Source organism: Sceloporus occidentalis, unplaced genomic scaffold (assembly GCF_023333645.1).
Source record: "Sceloporus occidentalis isolate IW3139 unplaced genomic scaffold, rSceOcc1.0.p SCAF_20, whole genome shotgun sequence".
NCBI lineage: Eukaryota > Metazoa > Chordata > Lepidosauria > Squamata > Phrynosomatidae > Sceloporus > Sceloporus occidentalis.
Genome location: NW_028317000.1, coordinates 15,519,516 through 15,543,573, shown reverse-complemented (window position 1 = coordinate 15,543,573; position 24,058 = coordinate 15,519,516). Strand labels below are relative to the sequence as shown.

The 24,058-nt window shown below is 47.9% G+C and overlaps 2 protein-coding genes across 4 annotated transcripts in view; both read right to left on the bottom strand.

Moving 5' to 3' along the window:
- TM7SF2 (transmembrane 7 superfamily member 2) overlaps positions 1-12,036 on the bottom strand; it is a 28,997-nt gene extending 16,961 nt beyond the window's left edge. For 2 of the 3 annotated variants that reach the window (XM_089482883.1, XM_089482886.1), the window contains exons 1-2: positions 11,842-12,036; positions 9,890-10,095 (exon numbers count right to left, since the gene is read on the bottom strand). The gene's annotated coding sequence lies outside the window, so the exon portion shown is untranslated. Of the gene's footprint in view, positions 1-9,889; positions 10,096-11,639; positions 11,812-11,841 lie in introns of those variants that run through there. The other variant, XM_089482884.1, reaches the window with a different exon arrangement.
- A 1,011-nt stretch (positions 12,037-13,047) lies between these two features.
- LOC149302206 (thioredoxin-interacting protein-like) lies at positions 13,048-20,940 on the bottom strand. Its single transcript, XM_089483713.1, has 9 exons — positions 20,748-20,940; positions 20,360-20,614; positions 18,333-18,405; positions 18,081-18,228; positions 17,561-17,663; positions 16,989-17,245; positions 16,302-16,461; positions 15,218-15,369; positions 13,048-14,733 (listed from the first exon to the last, which is right to left on the bottom strand). Exons 2-9 carry the CDS (start codon positions 20,607-20,609, stop codon positions 14,692-14,694), a joined length of 1,185 nt encoding a protein of 394 aa, XP_089339839.1. The 5' UTR covers positions 20,610-20,614; positions 20,748-20,940; the 3' UTR covers positions 13,048-14,691.
- Between the last annotated feature and the right edge of the window lie 3,118 nt (positions 20,941-24,058).

Here is a 24,058-nt window from a genome sequence, read left to right as displayed (position 1 = left end):
GTGCACCTAAGCGTTAAAATGCCATCAGGTTAACAAACAGGAGACGGCGTTCCTTGCCATGCTCTTGACAGCTGCGCGCATTTCTGCAGATCGGGTTTAAAGGGTCGCTCCCAGTTTGTTTTCTGTTCTGTCCTCCGTCCTCCTTGTTTCCCTCCTCTCTTTGGCTCGGCTCTGGAATGTGCATTGGTGTCCAAAGGGGACAAAAAGCATGCCGTCGTTCGGGTTCGAATAATGTTCGCAGAGCAGCGGCTTCCCATATATGAAAGTTTTGTGCTGTTTTCTGGGGAACCGATGCTTTGGGATTCTGGTTCCTATCATGAGTTCCAAGAGTCATCCCTATTTGGGAAGAGGGTTCATAATCAATGGGAATTTCATGAAGATTCAATGGCTCCAAGGCACCATTGCAAACCATTGCAGGGAGGATGAGCATGGGAAGATGCCTAAAGAGACCAAGATGGATGCACAAAGGACTTGCAAGGGAGCTGAGATTGTAGGAATCTTAAGATAGATAGAAGAAATCAGGAATGCAGATCCTTAGCATTGTCTGCATGGAACAACTTGGTGCGCAACAACACCAACACCATATAAATACATGCAATATTAAAATAAAATAGACCTGATCACGATGTCCTTCTCTTTCCTTCCAATTTGGTTTTCTTTCTTGGAAAGAAAGTGAGTGTTCGTGAGCATTCCTGACCCGAATGATCTCACCGGATGTTTGCTTAAACGGCGCATAACATGCAAACCTCTCAAGCGTGTTATTTTAAAAACTGCAACTCGGTGTTTCGCTGGGAATGGAGGCTGGAGTGAGTCAGGTTTAGGCAGGGGGGGCTCTACTCATAGGGACATGGGTGCGAGACACCACACCGCCGCCTCCAGCGCCAACATGCATCGGGCCACATAGGCACATTGTGTACGATTCTCCTTCTGGGCAGCTGGCAAATGTGAGGGCCGCCCAAGGAACAGGCTGTGGCTAGAAAGGCATGCGCCGGTGGCGTACCTAATGCGTACCTAATGCATTTCACACCCGGCGCAGAACAGTTCTTAACACCCTCCTCCTCTCTTCAACAGCCTTTGTGGAGAAGTTGATGCGGATGGATGGATAGATAGATAGATAGATAGATAGATAGATAGATAGATAGATGGTAAAAGGCAAAAGAGGTGAGAGACTGATTAGACAAAAAAAGGTATATAGAGGATGGATGGATGGATAGGATAGGATATAGAATAGATATGTGCCTTCCAGTCATTTCTGACCTATGGCAACCCTCAGGCAAACTTTTCACAGTGTGTTTCCTTGGCCTAATTTGTTCAGAGGGCCTTTGTCATGGCCTTACCCTGAGGCTGAGAGAGTGTGACTCTCCCAAGGTTTCCCGTGGCCGAATGGGGATTCGAACCCTGGCCTCCGGTCCGATGCTCAACCGCTTCATCTGTTTTAAAAAGCGCATGAGTGGCAACGGTTTCCCTGAACATTTGCTTTTCCTGTCGGCTTCCCCTCCTTGCCCTTAAGCTCACATTTCTTGTCTGAAATAGGAAAGGCAGAGAAGACCTGGCCGGCTGCCCAGGATCGGAACTCAAGACTGGGAGCAGCCCACACGCCCATCCTTGTCAACAGCCCAAAGAATCACGTGCCCTCCGAGTGGATCTCCATGTGAACCAGGCCGGGCGACCAATGGGAAGCGCCTGGGCATGCGCTCCCCACCAATGGCAGGCCTGGGACACGGCGTGGGCCTTTCTCACTGAGACATGCGCTGGATCTGCGCCACAGCTTCCAAGAAAGAAAACATCTTGGGACTGCAGGCCACAGCAGCAACAGCACTCATGAACTTTGCTCTCCATGCACTGGAGCAGAGCATGGAATGGATTCCCACATTAAAATTAAAGCCATGATGCAAAACCACTTGCAATTGATCCAGAGGAGAGCACTGAATGGAGTCCCACATTAAATATAACAGTCATGATAACCATTTGCAGTTGTTTAATTTTGTAATACTACTACTACTAAGAATAATAGTAGTAGTAGTAGATTTTATGAGCTACCTGTTCTCCTCCTGGCCTTGTTGAATGTTATCTGGAGGCTTATCCTTTGCATTAGTCTAATCTTATCGCTCGATGCCCTCTCACTTTTGCAACTTGGTCAACAAAACCACAAGTTGGAGTTTTCTAGCAAGAGAGCATTGTGGCACATGCACAGAGAAAGCCAGAGACTCCCATAAGGAGAGTCCCAAAAATTCTAGGCACTGGGCTGATCGATCGATCTATCTATCTATCTATCTATCTATCTATCTATCTATCTATCATCTTAATCTAATCATTTTTAATCTAGTAGTAACCCAAGAGCAGGTCTTTTCTAAAGGCAGTGAGTCTTGCTTGCTCAAAAGCAAACCAGCTCCAACTGGGATATAGCAAATAATGGAGCCATACAACTCCGGGAGACCAGGGTTCGAGTCCTGAGTCCATCATGGGAACCTATGGGGTGACTCTGGGCAAGTCACGCTCTCTCAGCTTCATAGCCACCATCTTGCCCCAAATGACCCATGACCCTTTTAGGGTCGCCTATGGGACACAGCAAGCAAGAGCTGATAGGACTACTGCGTCTCCCATTCCATTTCCCTGTAGTTTTCCTATAGGGATGACTTCTTTCTTTGCCTTGAGAGGCCTTGCTGAAGGAAGGAAAGAAGGAAAGAAGGAGGGCGATGAGCTGGAGATTGTATTTTTAGCACGACATCCATCCTTCCTTTATCACCGCTGGGAGTGTGTTTGTGTGTCATTCGGCAGAAACTGGGCTTTTCTCTGAGTCACAGGTTCCCAAAAGCCCCGAATGAGAAAATGAAATGAAGAGGAGGAAGAGAGGAGTGGGGAAATGGACAAATATGATCAGGACTTGGGGGAAAAATAATTCTGGACTACAGCTGGGTGGGGGATTCTGGGATTTGCAATCCAGAATTAACTACTCCGAGGTCTGGTTACACCTAGGGACTGGAGTTACAAATCCTGGACTGCATCGGATCTGGGAATATAGACTCGGGAACATAGCTCCCAAAGGTGGAAGGGGCCCCAAGGGCCACCCAGTCGAACCCACTAGAGCCATCCAGGAATACATAGGAGCCTAGGTTTGGAAGGGAGTACTAAGGGTCATCCATTCCAACCCACTTCAGCCATGCAGGAATACATAGGATTCTAGGGTTGGAAGGGATTGCTAAGGGTCATATAGTCCAACCCTCCTTCTGCCATGCAGGAATACATAGAATCCTAGAGTCGGAAGGGACTATTAAGGGTCATCTAGTCCAACACACTTCTGCCATTCAGGAACACACAATCAATAAATGATTGAAAGGCTGGTCAATATATTGGGAAATCCTATTAGAGATTCATAGATTCCTAGAGTTGGAAGGGTTCCTAAGGGCCAGCCAGTTGAACCTGTTAGTGCCATGCAGGAATACATAGGATCCTAGAGTCGGAAGGGACCCCAAGGGTCATCCATTCTGACCCACTTCTGCCATGCAGGAAGACACAATGATTGAAAGGCTGGTCAATATATTGGGAAATCCTATTGTAGATTCATAGAATCCCAGAATTGGAAGGGACCCTAAGGGCCATCCAGCTGAACTCCTTTATGCCATGCAGGAATACATAGGATTCCAGAGTTGGAAGGTACCCCAAGGGGTCATCCGGTCCACCGTCCAACGCCATTCTGCCATGCAGGAATAAGACACCACCCAAGCCTCCTTGTGACCAAAGGCCATCCAGCCTCTGTTTCAAAGTGCTGAGCCACCATGCCAGCAAGGACTCCAAAGCCCATCGGGCTGAGTGGAGGCCAAGGCCTAGCTCATGCCACCTCCCCAAAAACTGGTTCTTCCAGGCACTGTCTCTTCTTGGCCTGGGAGCATCATGTCTTCTTGGAGCCGGCGGAGGAGGAGGAGGTGGCGGAAAGCACAGAGTGTTCTCTGGGAGTGTGCAAGCGGAGGCCACACCAAGCCTCGCACAGCAGGATCATGCGCCGGGAGCATGGCCTCCTCGTGGGAGAAGGCCTCTGGCCAATCGGGCTCTGCATGATCCCTGCCGCCGGCCAATCGGGGCTCACTTCCCCAGAGCATCACCCCTCTGAGCTGGCACACACTGTCAGCAAATGTGGCCACAACAGGAACAACCCTTGGGTGTGTTTGTGTGTGTGTGTGTCTGTGTGTGTGTGAGCCATATCTCCCATGAGAAAGGCCTAAATATAACCCAAAGTTGCATTGAGAATAAAAGCAGGCCTCTGGTGTTTGCAAAAATGAAAGGCCAAGAGAGAACCTGGAGCCGGTTTTGTTCCCAAAAAGTGCAAAGCATCGGAGAATAGAGAGAAACTTGCCCAGAAAACCCTGCGATAGGTTTGCCTTACGGTCGCCATAAGCCAGAGACAATTTGGGCGCATAGCTCTGGCAGAGAAGGCTATACGTTTCACCAAACTACACATCCCAGGCAGTGTCTGAATTTCCCTTCACATGGGGAGGGGGTTTCATTCTCCAAAGGGACCCCCAATGAGGAATGCCAATGTTTTCAAGACCCAGAACTTTATCGCACCCGTTTTTTGGCATGTTACGAGTATGAAAATAGGATGCTCGTGTGTGCGCCCGCGGCCGCCATTTTGGGCGCCATTTTGCTCGGTCGAGAGACTTCTGACCAGAACATTTCACGCGCCTCAGCACTGAACCGGGACGGATTGCCACAACGGAATGGAACGGGGCCTTTTGGGGGACGCTTTGCCGTGTGGTAAAATCCGTTTTGGGGCGGTCACGCGCGCACACAAGCGTCCTCTTTTCGTACCCATAACGTGCCAAAAAACGGGTACAATAAAGTCCCCAGAACAGAGTGGCCGCTCCATACTTTGGGTCTTGAGCCAGACTTGAAGTCCAAAGTCCAGAGAAGAATGAATCTTCTAGGGTGCCCTTGCCTTTCTCTGAGGCTGAGAGAGTGTGACTTGCCCAAAGTCACCCATTGGATTTATGGAAGAGGGATAGTACCCCACACCGGATGTGTTGTCATTTTGGCATGTCTCATTGCACTAACCGCCTCTAGATGTTCCCAAACGCTGCCAGGAAATGCGCTCCATGCAAATCTCTTCCCCAGTGACTCACCTGGATGTGAGGAATCGGGTGTGCTTTGGGAGAGATGCAAGAAGGCGTGCCAGAGTTGACTTTGCCTTTGCATCCCTCCGAGGCCAAGAGAGTGTGACCTGCCCAAAGTCACCCCATTGGTTTCCATGGCCGAGCCGGGATTCGAACCCTGGTCTCAAGTCCAAGTCCAATGCTCGGAGGCACACAACAAATATATATCTATCTCTGTATCTATCTACACTGTATGTGTGCAGAAGGTTGAATCCATGGAGGCAGAATCTGTGGACACAGCAAATTATAAACACATAATTCTAAACAGCGGTTGGAGGGATGTCTTCCAGGGGCGCATTATTATATTTTTCTGCATGGCCAGATTAAATGACCCCTGAGGGACCCTTCGGACTTGAAAACCCTAGGAGTTTGTGCGCATGAGAACAGATTTGGAAAGTTGGGGACCTCTTAAGAAGGAAGTCTGATGATGCCCAAGGCCTTTCTCTCAGCGCAAGCAAGGACTGTGTGAAAGCTGAGCATACTTTGCAAGAGAAGTGGGAGGCAGTGCTTGGGTTTCCTCCTGACTCAGGAGGCCACGCTGCTGGCACATGGATGCCCACATGCACAGAGGCCTCTCCCAATCCCTATGCGCCTGGAATCCCTCTCAGCCAACCAAGGAAGGCTTCGGGAGATCAGCCTTTCTTAGCATCACTCTCTCTGTGAACCAAAGGGGAGTGCCCCCGGTTTCACAAACACTCAAACTTCCCCATTGCCAAGCCTTCTCTTTCTTCTCCATGACCCATCAACCCCTCCTACACCAACCCACCGATGCAACACCCTTCCTGGAAATCTTGCTTGCAAGAAATACCCCCTTTTTTGTGGGGGTTTCAAGCTGTGTGGCCATGTTCATGGTCCAAAAAACCCACAAAAAACGGCCATGAAAAGCCTTCGTCTTCACAATACCCCTTTTCTCCATTAATGCTCCCAAAGGATAAATGGCAATAAATTGTGTTCTTTGGTTGCGGGGAAAAGAATAAGACTTTTTGTTCATGATACAAAGGAAGGAAACAGTCACACAATTGGAGGAAAGGGCTGCTGGAGCTGCAATCCGACTTCTTCTGGAGGGTTGCATGGCTCCCACTTTGGAATTCAAACCCATTCAGTTGCCCTTTACCTGCTCTCTGGGTTATTTTCCTTTTCGTTGGCTTATTTTTGAACCCACTTTGGCCAAGAACAGACCTGAGCTCCATCTCCTTGTAGGGGATGATGGGGACGAGAGTGGCAGAATAGTTAATGGCTGCCCCTCTCCTGGTCCCATTGGACCCCTTGTCAGCTTTCTGTGGCGGTAAACAACTTCCAGGAAAGGCCTCTGGATATAGATCTCTCCATGTATAGGATGTAAAAAGTCCCCCCAGGGACAGCTGCTATGTGTAAACAGATGCTTCTGGGATTTGCAAACCCGCTAGTGCTGAGCCATCAAAAACACCCATCTGGAATCCGTCCAGGGAGGGGATAGGGTTACGCTTGGAGAGCTAAATCCTCCTCCCGAAATGGGTTTCAGGTCTCAGGGACCAGGACCAGGCCGTTGGGAGGAATCCCACAGCGAGAGCATCACCTTGAAAATGGTATTGGATGGGAGTTGATTGCGTTGGGATGCTGTCGTACCACAATTGCACCAGTTTAGGAATGAGAGCGTACCAGTTTGACATCATTTCCTATCACACTTTCCCCCCACGGTAGCACTGGGGTGATCTGTGACTTCTCATAAATATCTGAAATGTGTTCCCGATTTACACATGTGTCCGAAACGGGTTCCAAATTTGCACATGTATCTGCAACGGGTTCTGTATTTGCGCATGTTTCCAAAACGGGTTCAGACTTTGCACATGCATCCGGCAGGGGTTGCAGACCTGAAATGGGTTCCAAATCCCTAATACCAGTTTATTGCCATGTGGAAAACCTTGCCCCAAGGCGTGTCGAAGAGTGCAAGGCGAGGAACCGTTGGCTGTTGTTCGGTGATGCGTTTTCCGATTGCGCCTTCGCTGGAAAATTCCGCAGAGTTTCTGGACCATCCCTGCTTGCAATTGTGATGTTTTTATTTCCACCATCAAGGCTAGGAGTGAGTCACATGAAGGCAATAACCCTTACAAACAGACGCACAACACCTTGTGGCATTGACCTTCAGTGTTCCTAGTGTACTTTTTACAGGTGCCAGCCATTCATGCGGGGAAACTGTGCTCCCTGGCACATATGCTCCAAGAAATACATATATATTTGCCCCACCTGTGATTTACAGGTAACTTTAGGGCAGACATTTTTGCAACCGTTATTCTTAGGGAAGAATCGTTCTCGACTGCAAGGCCCATGTTGGTTGGGAATTCTGTACACAGGGGTGCGTTGTGCCCCAGTGTGCCCCAGTTGTTCTTGCCAACATCCCCATTAAGCCTCTTCACAATTCAGAAAAGGGGTTCTTAGTGCTTCTTCTATGCAGAGGAGACATTATGTTTGCTTTCAAGTTGTTGCCAACTTATGCCATGGTGCAAATTCTAGGATTTGTAGTTTGGTGGGGGGTTCAGCCTTCTTTGTCTGAGAGCTCTAGAAATCCCAGGATTCCACAGCACGGAGCCATGGCAGTTCAGTTCTGTAATGTAGATGCAACCAAAGTCAGAAGCTTTAAAAACTTTGTGTGCCTCCGAGTCATTCTTGACTTTTACAGCAACCCTAAGGCAAACTTATTATAGGGTTTTCTTGGCAGGTTTATTCCAATGGGGTTTGCCATTGCCATCCTCTAAGGCTGAGAGAGTGTGACTTGTCCAAAGGGTTTTTTATGCTCGACCGGGGATTCAAACCCTGGTCTCCAGGGCCATAGTCCAACTCTGAAAGCGCTGCACCACGCCGTCTCTCTTTAACTTTAAGGAGGCCTGCAAAGTGTAAATGGCACCGGCTTGGTGGAGGTTCATAGAATCATAGAATTGTTGACTCCAGATCTTCTTTGGGTCTCACATGTCTCAGTCCCTTTCCTTCCAGAGCTGCCAACCTCTGTACAGCTTTGGCATGGACAGCGCTGCCCTGAAACGTGCCCTTGCAAAGCGTGCCGTGCCTAAATGTACCGTTCCCAAAAATGCCGTCCTGAAACATGCCATCCCCGGATGGGCTGTGAGCATCTCCCTCTGGAATATAGGGGCTCAAGGCACTCGGAAGGCGAAAGGCCCGGTAGAACCACAAATCCCAGGGTGTGCAATTGCTTGCATGGTTTGCACAGAGCAGATGCTCCCACAGAAGGTGTCATTTAAAAAGAGGAGCCCAATGCGCAACCCTGCAAGGGACAACCCCAGTGTTTCCAGCCATGGTTCTCATCCTTTCTATTCAGACACAAGGCCCTTTGGGAGGATTAACAAGAACATCAGGAGGAAGAAATTTTGCTAGGAGTAAATTCCACTTTGGAATGTAGTTGTTGCGGTGGAATGGAGCTCAATTCCATTCTGCAGAGGTCAGCTTCCCATTGTGGAACGGTATGTTGTTGCGTCACAAAATGGAAATGAATGCCATCATCGGGCGCTCCATTACTCAGGAGTAAATGCCACTGCATTCAGTTGGGCTTGCTCAAAAGTTTATTGGATTTCATATTTATACAACTGCCCTTTGCTTTTCTGTGTATCCCCAGCGACTTTCTTTCGCACACTGGATCCTTCCTAGGTGTTTATGCATACTTTTCTCTGGGGTTGTTGGACACGAACATGAATCTTATGTAACTTTACCGTGGCTGTTTAAGACTTTGAGTTGCAAAGCCTCCTTGGCTTGGGGCACTTGTTATTTAAGATGATGGGTTATATGATACCATCTGGATTGGGTTGCGGGGCAGAAAGTTCAGCAGAATGGAGTTGCTTAGTCTGCAACCCAAAGCACCAACATCGAGGGGCAATGAGTTCACTCTGGGTTATAGTGTGAACTTGAGAAGGGCTACCCAAGCGGAACTGAACCTGGTTTGGTGGAAAGGCTGTGATACTTTTATTGAATCCTAGAGTTGGAAGGGTCCCCAAGGGTCATCCAGTCCAACCCCCTTCTGCCATGCAGGAAATCTCAATCAAAGCATCCTGTACTTTGCATCCATTGCTCCATATCCCAGTCTCTGGAGCAGCAGAAAACAAGCTTTCTCCATCCGCAGAATCATAGCCTTTCAGATACTTAAACAGGGCTCTCAGGTCCCTTTCTTAACCTCCAGTCCAAACACGCCCAGATCCTTAAGCCGCGGCTCAGTGTCCGCTCTCTTTCTACTTTTTGAAAACAGAACTGGTTTCTATCATCTGTTCCTGGAACAGAGGTTCTAGACCAGAGTTCAGGGGGTGCCAGGATGAAGGTTGTGGGTTCTAGATCAGGACGGCACCAGTCCAAGGTTGGTAGGTGTTCGTTCTAGACCAGCAGAAAATGGGTTCCGGACCAGACTTCTGCTTGAGAATCCAGTCCATTTCGGTCTGCCCCGAGCCAGAGGGCACAGGACCTAGATTCGATGCAGTGGGTTCTAGATCAGAGGGCCTGCTCAGATCCTTGTATCTTGATGTTTATGTGCAATTTTTAGCAGAAGAAGGGAGGGTTAAGGGGATTAGGGGAATCTTATTATTGTCTGTATATTTGGCTCTGCAGTTCTGCTTTGAAACGCCATCCAACCGAGCTGGACTTTGTTTGCTTTGCCCAGCAATATTTGCAGGGCATCAACAGAATGCCAGCTGTCTGTGTGGTATCTTCAGGGTGACCCCTGAGATCAAGTAGATCTTCTCCTTGCAAAGCCTTGCTCTCTGTCTTACCTTTACCCTCCTTGGCAGACGGCCGGCATCCCACCTGTCTCATCGGGTCTAACAGGGATGATGGGTCTTGGCTGGCCCAGGATGGGGGACGATGCTATTTCGGATGCCACCCTTGGCAAGACCAGGACTCCAAGGCATGTAGTGTAAAGGTCGCTGTCTCGTGCCAACCTCTTTGGTCTGTCTCTGGTTCCATGTGCCCCGGGCGGCTGGTGAGAAAAGGTTTAAAAATGTCACAGTGCAAACCTTTGCAAAGATGAGACCATTTTAATGCCACAATTAGTTCAAACCTTTGTAAAGACAAAACCCTTTTAATGTCACAATTAGTGCAAACTTTTGCAAAGACGAAACGATAGCTGCCTTGTGTCCCTATGTTGGGAGAAAAGTGGGATAATAATGATAATAGTAATAGTAATAATAATAATAATAATAATAATAATAATAGCAGCGACAACAACAACAACTCCTTTGCAAAATAGCTCCACTCCAAGAAGCCATTCTAGGCTTGCAAAGGAGGAGCGAAATACTTGCAAATGCTGCTATTGCATACGTAATTTTGCAGACTTTCTCAGAATTACAATCTATCCGCTATAAAACCTCAGCATTTTTGTCACTCCTTGCGCACTCAGATGTGTCTGGCCATGGGAGATTCTGTGTTTACCACCAAGTATTGTTTTTATCTTGCGCTTGCATATGGATGCCTGGTCAAACTCTTCCTCCCGGCCACCTTGCCATCGGAGCAAACATTTCCAGCCCTACTTGGCTTTTTGTTCTTGTTGCCCTTTGCTAAGATGGAGAGATTTCACCTGCCTTATCTCTGAGACTGTGTGTTGTTTGTGGTTCCCTCGCAACGTTGCCTGTTGCACGACTCTTGGACCCTGGCGGCCAGAGATCATTCCCTCCCGGCTTTTTATTGACTTTTATGACTATCTTTATTGCAGCCGCAATGGAGAAATAATCCAGCTTGACACCACTTTGCTCAATGAAACTGAATGCGGGGAATTGTGGTTTGTAGCTCTCTGGCAAGAAAATGTCCTACGAAACTACAGTTTCCGGGATTGCATACGACAAGAGCCCAAAAGCGGTGTCAAACTGGGTTATTTTTGCAATGCAGATGCAGCCATATTGTCACACAAGAGTGCTAAACCACATCTCCAATGTTGTGGGTTTGTGCACACTGCAGAAATAAAGACTTGGACACCGCTTTAGCTTCCAGGACTCAATCCTGGGATGTATAGTTTGGTGAGGCAAACTACAAATCTTAAGGTTTCACAGCATGGAGCCGTGGCGGTTAAAGTGGCGCCAAACCGGATTATTTCCGCAATGTGGTTAGACACTTGCTATGTCCAAGGTATGTTTATGGACAGTCCACCATTTTAGCTCTGGTCTGGTTTCACAGCAAAAACCTATCTGATATGGGAGATCCATATCACTGTCAATGTAGCCTCTGGCTTTGCAGGCCGCACATAATCCCACCATCATGAGAAGATTGCAAAATGTTGGGAGAAAGCATAGTGTGCTACCAAGATACTGGCCATCTGGGCAACCAGAATAGGCAACATCAGCAGCACAAATAGAGCAACAATCTCTCAAGCAACTTCCTATGTTCAGCCCCAGGACCAAGGTCTTGCCAAAGGCACCGTTTCGGTTCTGCTTCCGAGCATGAAATCCTTTCAGTGCGCAAGTGTGCATTTTCCACAAACGGCCACCCACATCATCTCTGTTCATGCACTTTACAGTGCAGTGACTTTACAAGTTTAGGAAGTCTGTGATGTGCCTTCAAGTCGACTCTTGGAGTTTTCTTATCACAGGAGTTTATCCCACGTATATCCCGGAAAGGGACTTTGTGAAGTGCGCCAGTAAGGCGGGTGCCATTTTAAAAATTTCTCCTCAGGAGACAAAGGAGGTTTTACCAAAGGCACCAGCAAAGGGGGCAACTGTTTAAAAATGTTTACCTCAGGAGAACAAAGGAACTCTGCCCAGCAACACCTACTGAGGCGAGCGGCCATTTAATTAAAAAAAAATTCCTCCGAAAAAGGAAGGGCCTTGCCAAATGCAAAGGCGAGGAAAGCTGCCGTTAAAACTAACTTCACCTCAGAATTTTAAATTCTCATTTCATTAAGCAATTCCCTAAAAAATTGCAGCGCAAGCTGTCCTTCAAAAAACTTTACCTCAGAATTTAGATTCATATTTAAGTATGCGATTCCCTAAGAAACCGCAACGTTTGGTTCAAAATATGAAGAATGGTGTTAAGAAATGGCCACCAAAACGTCCTATCAAAAAGAAACCTAAAAGTCTGACAGGAAAATGAACTTCTGGAGAGTCAAAGGTGGATAAAAGGAGCGGAGGGTTTAGGCGGGAAACCGGCCAATAAGGCAGTTGTTAACACCAAAACGCTTCTAATGGCGCTAAGAAGGTTCCAGAACTAACTGCGCAGGTGCAGATATAACCCATTTGTGTGCATTTGCAGAGACAACAAAGAAGAAATATATGTACACTTTTCCCTCCATATTTGCTAGAATTAGGGGCACAGGACCTCCGTGAATGTGGAAAAACCACAAATAACAAAACCACCATGTTTTGACCTGGGAGGACACCTCTCTAGGAGTCTCTAGGTCCTCCGGTGCAACTCTGTGGTCAATGTCTGACAAACACTGACCATAGAGTTGCGCTGGAGGAGCTACAAAGGCCTAGCGGAGTGTCCTCTTTAGCGGAATCTCTAAGTCTTTCAGAGCAACTTTTAAAATTGACCATAGAGTTGCACTGGAGGAGCTACAAAGGCCTAGTAGAGTGTCCTCTATAGGCCTTTCAGTGCCACTTTTAGTTACAGATGATCATAGAGTTGCACTGGAGGAGCTACAAAGGCCTAGTAGTGTCCTGTCTAGGAATCTCTAGGTCTTTCAGTGCCACTTTTAGTTAAAGTTGACCACAGAGTTGCAACGGAAGACCTAGAGATTCCTAGGGAGAACATGTCAATCAAATATGGGAATAATCAAATCTGCAAATATCAAGGCCGCAAATATGGAGGGACAAGTGTATTCTGAAATTTTACACATTAAACTTGTAATCCCATTTCCATTTGGACAGGTTCTTGAGAAGTAAAGCAAAAGCAAAACCCATCATCCCCAACCTGAGCAGCCCAAACACGCGAAAAAACAAGGTTTTCAGTTTTTGAAACTTTATTAGAAATGTGACCCCAAAAGGGAGTGCTTCGGTAAGCATTTTCAACAGTACAAAATATAATTAAGGTTCAAACCAATACAAAATACATAGAGCAACGACACGAAAACAAACGACCGCGGTAGAAAATACAAAATAAGGATCAACACGCCCAAAGTTTGCGTCTGAACGCCTCGCGACGACAAAACCTGGGCTCTATTAACACTTTATTAATGCAGTGCTATCAAAAACAGTTTTAAAAAGTGCATTTTCTCTCTGTCAGTGGGGGATAAACCAAGTTATTTTGACTAGAAAACACAGAAAAAGGCAGATTCCAGAGGCAGAATGTTGTGCTTCTCAAATTGGTTTAACTTGAGCTTAAGGCTGCGATTTCTGGGGTTTAGTTTGCTAGCTTTGTTGGGAAATGCAAAGCCATTTTGGCACCATTTGTCAAGAATATTTATATATATATTTGGTCTTCTAGATATTGCTGATGCCAAGGAACCAAAGGGAAAGAGAAATCTCCCCATAGACCTGGTTTCTTCTCCCCCAAATCTTTCACGGCTGCCCACAACCTGAAACAAAACATTGGTTCATCCACAGAATACCAAGCAAAAAAACAACACAAGACATATACAGTATAGTGATTTCTCTCCCTTATCAATAAAAAACATGGGCTTGTTTACACACTTAGGAGAACATATAGTTCGACATACAGAAATCTAAGTACTACAAAGTTTACAACACTTTTATGTGTGTAGTTGTTCTTTAGGAAGTTACAAATTCTGAGCTGCTTGTTTAAAGTCGGAGAACGGAAGGGGAAACCGATCCGTTTTGCTTTATTGCAAATACTGGGAGTTTGGTTTCCTGCTTCGGATGGAGTGTTTTATTGCTATTTCTTACTCATCGTCTATTTCCATTCCTTTTCCTTCACCTATTGTGGATGAGAAATATATATATATATATATATATATATATATATACACACACACACACACGCACACACATATATATATTCGTTCCAGAACCCGCAACTGTCATCACAATCTCCCCCAACGCCTTCTTCTAAAGACCCCCAAAACCAAGGTGTTAGGCTTTATAAGGAACACCTCTGTTTGGGAGATGACCGACACGACGTACTAAAAACCTGTTTCGTTTCTATTCCAGTCTTTCAGACATCCCTAAACCACAACTTTTGGGAGACCTTTGGGTACAAGGTGCCCTCAGCGCCATTTCATTATTCAGTAGTATTTTCTTCCAAGCAAGGCTTTTTGCCTCTTTCTCCGAGGCAAAAACGAAAGACCTCAAATACTTCTCTCCCACACGAACCCACACCTACATGCTCCAAATTTCTTTGGTGGGAAGAAAGTTCAGAAACGCCGCGAAGGCTCTCTTATCGCGCCTCGCGGCTCCTTTTTCTCAACCTCCGCTGCGCCTAAAATACGGAGACGAGAGTCTGCCAGGCAAGAGCCATGCAATTCTCTTCTTGCCAAAGACAAAACTATGACCCTTGAAGGGTCTCCAGTCCTCCTCCGTCAGAGACATTCGGCCTGGGATGCCATCGCCGCAAATGCAACCAAAGAGTCCAGAATAAAAGCTGGAGAGGAAAAAAGCAACCGCTTAAAGGTGGCTTCTTTGGCTGGGGCTCACTGGACGTTGTTGTTGTTGTTGACCGTGCATGGATCCACCTGCAACGCAAGAAAAACAAGAGAGGGACATGTGAGATGGACGCCAGAAGTTTTAGACATCAGATCCATTCTCTTTCCAACCTCAGCATCTCCTAATTCTAGCTCCTTTTATAGACAAACCTTGGTTTTGTGTTGCTTTCCATGTGCCCTCCCCTCCCACACTCCACCTTCTTTGAAGGCCTAACTCAATGGTCTTTTGGACTTCATGCTCCCAGCAGCCCCAGCCAGCTTGGCCAACACTCAAAAATCAAAACATCTAAAGACCCAGAGGTTTGATGGCCATCTGTCAAAGGGGATGCTTAGATTGAGAGTTCCTGCATGGCAGAATGGGGTTGGACTTGATGATCCTTGTGGTCTCTTCCAACTCTATGATTCTAACCACTAGTCTAACTAAAAAAGGGGGGTCCAGCACATGCGAGACCCAGCCCCACCAAGCGAAGGTTGGAGTTGCACTTCTGCCCAGAGCCAAGCCAAGAAGTCTCACCTCGGTGTAGGTAGGAGGAGGCATGAACTTGAACTCGGGAGCGTACATGAAGATGGGGCTGTCGAAGGAGTTGTCCAGCTCATCCAGGAGAGGAGTGGTGGGGCTCTCCAGGCGGTGGTCTTCGGGGACGATGTCCAGGTAGCATGGTGGGGCTGCGCAGAGGGAAGGCAAGAGGAACACAGGTGAGTCCCGGTTGCTTTGAGAAGAGTGGGACTTATATCTCACATATGTCTTGGGGAGAACGAGACAGGTGTGCCTAAGAAAGCAAAGGGACTGGAGCACTGCCTCTCAAGCTTCCTTAGGCAACGTAGACCTGATGCTTCTTGGGATGGGAAGAATGCTCAAGCCAAGTGGTGAAGCACAACTCCCTCAACGCCAGCTAAAACAGTCCCAACAAGCCTCTCTCTAGCCTTTTTGAAGTCATCGGCCCTTATCACACAAGCAAAATGTGAAGTTATCCCAGGGTCAGTGGGAAGGCAATGCAGGGGCAGTCATGGGGTTTTAATCCGGAGCCATCCTAAACACAATGGGGGCTCATTCCAGGGTTAGGTAAATCCTCTTTTCCTCTGAATTTACCTAACCCTGGAATGACTGCCGATTGTGTTCAGGATGGCTCCTGGTTGCGTTTGGTGTTGTGTGATAAGCAAACTTGAAACCCCACGATTGCCTCTGCGTTGCCTTCACATTGACCCTGGGATAACTTGACATTTTGCTCGTGTGATAAGGGCCATCCAGAGAAGGAGACCCTGCCATTTCTCAAGGCAGTTGGCTCCACTGTCAAACCACTCTTTCTAATGTCCCATAAAATCCCATCTCTCAGGAGTGCCTTAGTTGTGGGTCCCTGCATGGCACTATAGGGATTGGACTATAAGGATTGGATATACGCTTTCCTTTGAGAAGACCCATGCAACAAAACTGTAAAAGATCTATGGGACTTTCAGAGATACAAGTCTGACTAGGCTTGCTGTCCTGTCCTTGCTGCGTCTCTTGACGTCACGCCAGGACCAAAAAGGCCCTCTTTTGGGAGTGTGTGTGTGTGTATGTGTGTTTGTGCAGGGAATAAAGCAAAGCAGGGCCTGCTCACCTTCTGGGGCGTCGGGGATGTTGAGGTCCACCCAGCTCATCTCGGAGCTGGTTTGGCTGGCCATGCTGGAGCTGCGGCTTCCGATGCCAGAGGACTTGCTGCCGATGACCAGGGGCAGCTCCAGGATGACCTTCTTGGAGCCTGGGACGCTGACGTAGATCTGGAAGAGAACACAAGAGGCAGGCGGTCAGACAATTGTCTTGGGAAGAAGAACGAACAAAACGGAGCAACAGCCTGGCTCTGCATCCCTAACATCCTGGAGAGGGATGGGCTTGAAAGGAGCCTTCGACAAATGCACCTCTCATCCAGAAAAGGCTGATCCCTATGTCCATCTCTTGACCTGGTGGCAAAAGTCCACCAAACAGGTGCAAATCAACAGGCCATCTACCTTGCGGTCAAGACTATGCTCAGGGTTTATGAGAGTGGAGAAATCATCTTTCCTGGAGGCCTTAACCACAGATGCATTTCTGGCAGACAGTGATGTCTGAAAAGCTAACTGATAGTGATTCACACTAAGCCCTGGCACTAGAAACAGATGCCTTGCTCAAAACCGTTCCTGGTTATAGATATGGCTGAAAGGCTTGGATAGAATGAGGGTCAACTGTACCCAACCCCACAATCTGCACTATTCTAGCTATACACAAGGCTCTTTATGTTGCATTCATCTTGCCCTCTTGGGCTTCTCACCTGGAGGAAGTATTCGACGCGCAGAATGTTGCAGCCCAGGATGGAGGGCTTGATCTTCTTGACCCGGATGGTCTTTCCGCGCCAGGACTCGGACATGCCCGAGATGATGTGGTTTCCCCGGACGCAGGAGAGCTTCTGGCAGAAGACCTTGGTCTGGCCGTTGGCCAGGTAGGTGTGCTTGGCAATAATGGCCGCTTTGGGCACCACGATCCGGGAGCAAGTGTTCTCAAAGTCAGCGTTGATGCAGATCTCATCGCCTGGAAGAGAAAGACAGGGAGGGAAGGCTTAGTTGAGGGGAACCTTAAGAGGCTAAGAGCAAAAAGGCATCAACGACCCCAAATTCCAAGTCATTTGGTCAAACCCAGTCTTGGATCATCTTCATTGCCTGAGCTTCTAGAATTGCTACAAATTTATCCATCCTTTTGTCCCTTAGGCACACCTTTATTGTTCTCCCCAATGCATACAGCAGATGGTTAAGTTCCATGCTTCTCAAGTTTATTACTCCTTCCAGAAGCAGATAGTAAGAAGACTATGGCATGTAAGCACAAGAGGAGAGAAGAGCCAAAGCTCACCTTCGCAGAATCCCTTGCGGTCAATCCTGGCGCTCAGCGAAACGTGGCCATCAGGAATAAACATGCAAGACACCTTCTTTTCCTTCTTGGCAGAGATGGGGGACTGCAAGGAAACACACAATGATATCAGTTTACGTTGCATTCTTTTCAATGGAGACATATAGCAACTTGGTTCTGGAGTGTTGATCCCTCTCTCTATCCCCAGAGTTCAGCCTTGGACCTTTCGCCCGACTCGCCTCATTTACAGCTTAATTTATAACTAAATTATTCCCACGTCTCATTTCAAGAGATTAAATGAGAGACTTAAGACCTAGACGGTGTGTTTCAGGTTGAAGGCACAATGCGGACTGTGAACAGATCCAACAGCCAAGAAAAGAAAGCCGCCCTTACATTTCAAAGTTGGCAAACCAGGCAGCAAAGCTGTTAAAAGGTGACCAGTTTCAGGTGAAGCTAAACCTGCCCCAAGCTGTTGACCGGTGGCTGACTGGGGATCAACGGAAAAATGTGCGCCGGTACTTACCATGAGATCAGGTGTGTTGACGTCAATTTCGTCCATGACCTTAAAATACTTCTTGATCTTTTCGGTGGGGAAGGATGGACGGTCCAAGTAGGCCTTGACCCAATAGTCGACAGAGCCATACTTGCCCTTGAAGGTGGTCCCAAGGGGCCTGGAAGGAGACAGACGGATTAATCCACAAGAAGGAGGCAGGACAAGAAGAGTTAACCTTGCGTTTCTGGACCGTTTCAAGGGCCACGTCTGGCCGACACTTACCCTTGGGGCAGCTCAAATCCAAACTTGTATTCGTAGATGTTTCCTGGCCTCAGGATCACAGAACCGTCCCCGTCTGGCAAGACACAACAACAACAACAACAAGAAGTGCGTTAAAGCCTAGCATTTTAAAATATATATATGTACCAAATTGAACACAAACTTGCAAGAGAGATGTTCTCGAGGCTAAGAATGCATTTTCCAATACTTCAGAATCTATATATCCAGCATTAGCTGTGTTTTCCATGAAAGCATAGCAACATCCAAAAGCCACAAAAACCTTTATGGGCGCAACCAGAATGCACAAAGCATGTATTGCAAGCTTTCCAAGCTCCACTGGCTTTCTCCATCAGACAAAGAGGTTTAAAGTCCTAAAAAGCGTCAGGCAAAGACATTAATAAAGAAAGCCAGTGGCGCTTCCAACGCTTGCAATGTGCATTGTGTTACCCCCGTTTGATTTGGGGTGTTGTTATGCCTTAGCCATGTGGCAAAGCACACACCTCTGGATAGGTTTCTCCAACACAACTTCAGAATTTCAACTCTGGGGGTTGTTTTCTTAGGCTATTCCCGCTTCCTAGTCCTAACCCAGTATTTCAGGAAGAGCCACGCTGCTGTGATTCACCCCAAAAGCGGTTGCCGCAAACCGAAATGGAGATCTTGGGAGGCCAGCCCTGTTCCTAGGCGCACCTAGACCTCTCCAATGACTTGTTTCCAAAGATTTGCGCCCGCTTCCTCTCCAAATGCAATCTGGAAAGTCACATTTCAGAAGCCAGGAGCTGTGAGGAATTTCACATCTCTCTTCTTCCGCCCCGATGTCCAGCCAAGTTTCACAACTCTGTCTCCCTCTTTTGCAGGAGGACTCCGTCTCCCGCTGCTAGGAAACCATTGCCTATTAATAGCTCAAGTCCCTTCCAGGATGATGGCCAGAGGGATATACTGTACTCCCTTCCTTCAAAGAGTCTTCCTTAGCAAAGCAAGCATGAGTTTTAAGGATAGAAAAGCCGGAGGAAGGACTCCAGTCCTCCATTTATTTCAAAGCACCCCCTTGTCCCCAAATCGTACAAAAGAAACCATCCAAGTTTTGACACCCCTTTCGCTGCCCTGGCACAATGCAATGGGATTCTGGGATTTGTAGTTTGTTGTGCCACCAGAGGACTCTGAAAGAGCACGCAAAATGTTGCACAAAACTACAGATCCTAGGATCCATACCATCTTGGCTAAAGTGTTGCCAAACTGGTTTATTATTCAGTGCAGATGCAGGTCTGCTTTTCACGTGTTACAAGAAGACAGACACACACAAAAAGACCAGAGGATGCAAAAGTGCAACCAAGAACAGCCACAAACAAACCACATCTGAGAACCCCATGAGTCAAAAATGACTAAGACACACACGACAACAACCTGCCAGAGTTCAAATCCAGGCTCAGCAATGAAACCCAATGGGTGATCCTGGGCAAGAAGTCACACTCTCTCAGCCTCAGGGGAAGGCAAGGCAAACCTCACAGGGAGAACAGTTGCCAAGAAACTCCCATAATAGATACACCTTAGGGTTGCCGTATGACTTGAACAACAATCACAATGGACTATGGGCGAGGAGTCACACTCTCTCAGCCTCAGAGGATAGTAGCAAGGGCAAACCTCCTCTGGATAAACCTTGCCAAGAGAATCCAAAACAGGTTCACTTTAGGATTGCCATGAGTTGGAAATGGCTCGAGCGACAACGCTGAACGCTATGGGCAAGGAGTCACACGCTCTCAGCCTCAGACACTGGCAATCGCAAACAAACCTTACTGAGTAAATCCCAGCAACACACAACCACAACCTACTGTTAGCAATCCCAAAGAACCAGCTGCAATTCTGACCCCAAATCAACATTTCAGGGGGAACAAATTCCGGATCCCGAGAGCAATCTGGCTTCCCCTTCCTCTGTCTCTTCTCTTGCCAGATCTAAGGACTGCCTTTCTCTTTTCTCTGGTCCAGAGCTAGGAAAGCCAAAGGGCCGGCGTCTCTGGCGGAGGAAGGATGCTCACCAACTGGATGGCCATCCAAGGCGAGGGCCTCTTCGTAGCGGAGGTACTCCATCTCCTGCTTGCAGTGCTGGGGCCCAGAGGTCCAGCAGACCTTGGCCACTCCGCAGGCCAGCACTCGCACAGCCGTCACCCGGGTCACTTCGGCCACTTCCACCACCACGCGGCCGGCCACCTTCTCCCCGCTGCCATAGATCTTCTCTGGCTCAGTGAAGGCCACCTGGAAGGTCTTGATCTTCTTGAACATCACCATGGCCACTGCAAGGGGGAAAGACATAGGCACAGGGTTACTTATATGGGGCCCTGAAGTCAAGCCAAAGCAAAAGGAGCACCGATCATAATCAATATATATATATAATGCTAAATGGAGTGAGAGTTGCTACTTTATTACCTTTTCTTTTGGCTATAAAAGGTTAAAATTCCAAAATAGGTGACTGGGGGAAAAAGAACTGCAGCCAAATCCTGTTCAACAAACAAAGCAGAGCTGTTCTCCAAAGGAGTGTCAATGGTGCGAAGACGAGCCCTGCTGCCTTCCTGCCTTCCTTCCTTCTCCCTCTGCAGCCTCCCAGCAGCTTCTGCCTCTGGCAAGAACCGGATGCTGGCCTTTTATAGCTCCTGCCCTGTTGATCTCAGCCCTGGCCATGCGTCTGCCTCATGCCTCCGCGTGCTTCCCTCGTGGACAGCTCTCCCATTGGCTGCCCCGAACGTGTTTACAACCCCTTCGGCCAATGGGAGAGCAGCCGGCGGCGCATGGACAGCGTGTGTGGAAGGGATGCACAGCATGCAGCCCAGGAGGAGCTCTTGCGCTTGCAATGGCTGGGGAAGCAGCCCAGGGAGCAGCCCTGGCCCAACAGTAATGGCGGGCATGGGGAGTCAGCCCTATGACCCTGGAAGAAGGGAGAGCCATAGGGGGCTGGTTATGCCCAAGATGCGCTGCACACAGCCCTTGCAATGGCCATGGCTCTTGTTGCAATGGCCAGCCTCGCCTTCCCTGCTGGGCTCTCTTGAGATTGCTTCCCAAGGAAGGCAAAGCAGCTGCCCAGGGAGCAGCCACCATGGCAGTAATGGGCAAGGGGAGAGATGCCACGGGGAGCCAGCCCTCTGGCCCTGGACCAAGGGAGAGACATGGGATATATACTGACCCCCCTTTCAAATAGCCGGGGTAGCTTTGGGCAGCAGGCCCCTTGGGCTGACAATGCTGCTGCTGCTGCTGCCCAAGGCCAGGATGGTGAATGGCTACAGGACTTGGTTCTGGAGGAGCAGCCATGGATGATGAGGGCAAACCAATGGAAGCTTAGCCCAGACAAGAGAGAGGGCCACTGACTGCAATCACTCATGGCGCCCCCCGCCCCCCTCGGCCCATTGACCTCCTCTTCCCATTTCACACCATACAGGAGGATCCTTAGCAATGCTTTTGGGTCCTAGCGTTACTTGTAAGTTGTCATTCCCATAGACCACCCAATGCCATGCTAATAGGTTCTGGCATAGACAGCTAGCAAAATTAAACATCATACCTTCAAATGACAGCATCATATGCATAACCTAAATGCATTTACATTTACACAGCGATGATTTGGTTAAAAGGGGATGCTGTTAAAGAAAACTTTAATAGAATAAAAATGTCAGTGCTTTGGTCTTGGTGCTCCCATGAAAAGGCAGGCATGCATGCATGCATATATATATATATATAGTTATTTTTTTCTAATATACACACACACACACACACTCCCTCATTCTCCCCCCCCCCAAATAATATTTCCAAAACCAGGAGGCCATAAAAGACGAGGAGGACAAATGTTGTGACTCCTTTTGGGCAACTTCTGCCAAGAGCCCCAGGCTTTGGGTGCGAACCGTGACCTAAAAATGCCTCTTGTTTATTGCTTCAGCTGCAGATGCTTCCAAGCGGAGGACGATGGGCTACGTGATTCAAGAGTCCGGCCGACCCTCCAAGCAATGTTCTAGACTAGACAGAGGGCCTTCCCAATTCCTTGCCTCCAGAGAGTGGAACAAACTGCTTACAGTCAGCCCCAGCTATTCATCAGGTTGGTATTTTTCCATAAAAAGAAGCCAATCATGACATTGAACTTTATTTACCTGTTATTTATGGGTGTGTTGTTGTGCCTTCATTGGTCCTCTTTAGACACAGATCCAAGCATCTAGCTTGAAAATATGCCCCATATATATACTGTATATATATATGCACACTTGACCCTCCTTATCCACGGATTCTTTATCCATGGATTCAGTCATCCATGGCTTGCAAACTTTGGTTCTTATATAAGGGACGCCATTGTGTTGTGACATCGTATTTGGTGGGACTTGAGCATCCATGGATTTTAGTATCCATGGGAGATCTTGGCACCAAACCCCAAAGGATACCAAGAGCCCACTGTATATTCCAAGATGCAAAATTTGACTTTGCCATCTTATATCAGGGTCACCATTTTACTATGCCATTGCATTTATGTGGGGCTTGAACATCCCTGGATTTTGGTACCCACGGGGGTCCTGGCACCAAATGCCACTGGATACCAAGGAGGGCCCATTATATAGTCCAAAAAGCAAACTTACATTTTGGGACTTGATATAATGGGCACCATTTTGCAGTGCCACTGTACTTAAGGAGACTTGAGCATGCATGGATTTTGGTACCCATTTGGGTCCTGGCACCAAACGCCAGCAGATAGCACTGTATACCAGTCCCAGGCGCCCTGACATTTGTTTTTGTGCCTCCTGCGCAGTCCGCCTCGGCATTCAACCCGATCTCTCTGTCCTCCTCTCTCTGCTCCAGAGGCCTCTCAAGAGCCAGGGAATGTTCTTTGCAGATAAGTCTCGGAGGAGAGAGCGCTCTGAGGGCTTTGCCCGCCTCTGGAGTGGGCACTTCACCAGGCTTGCAAATTGAAATGCCTCCTGCAGAGAGCTTTCTCTCTCTCTATTCCCCTTCTCTGCAAAATAAAATCTAAATCCTGATAGGAACAATCACAGAGCCACAGCGATGGAGGCTTCTGCATTGTATACCTCACCCGGCATCCCTCAGATGGCATGGCACTTTGCAACGTGGGTTGGTGGCATCCCCTCCAAAGTGGCACAGTTTTGCAGGGACACTCTCTATTAATCTTTCTCTCCTCTTCCCACTTTTCCTTTCTTCAGTATATGCAAACCGAGTTCCGAGTGCAAAAGTAGTTGGCGCTCAGTTACACACACATTCATGGGCTAAGTACCCCAAAAGCACCCGATCCCCAGTTAGTCCTTGGAAGGGAGACCGACAAAGGAGTGCCAGGTAATGGAGGCTCTTTTGCAGAGGAAGAAATTGGTCAAACCCATTGAGTCACACAATATTGCTGAGAAATCCCTATTGACAGATTTGCCTTAGGGTCACCATAAGTGAGAAACGATTTGAAGGTGCCCAACAGCAATGATGGCGACCCTCTGTGCATGCTCTGAAGCACTCCTTTCCAGTTTATATTCAGAGATTTTTGAATCCCTTGCCTAGGAAAATGTGTCTAGGAAATCCATGGATTTGTCTTTAAGTCAACCGGTGACTCGAAGACATGTGCATACGCATCCCTTAAAGGCACCAGTTCTTAGCTGGTCCTGGAAGTGGAGCAGGGTCAGCCCTGGTTAGTCCTTGGATGGGAGACAGGCCAGGCGGTGTTTTAGAGAAAGGGACTGGCAAAACCACCTCTGAGTCTTCCATGCAAA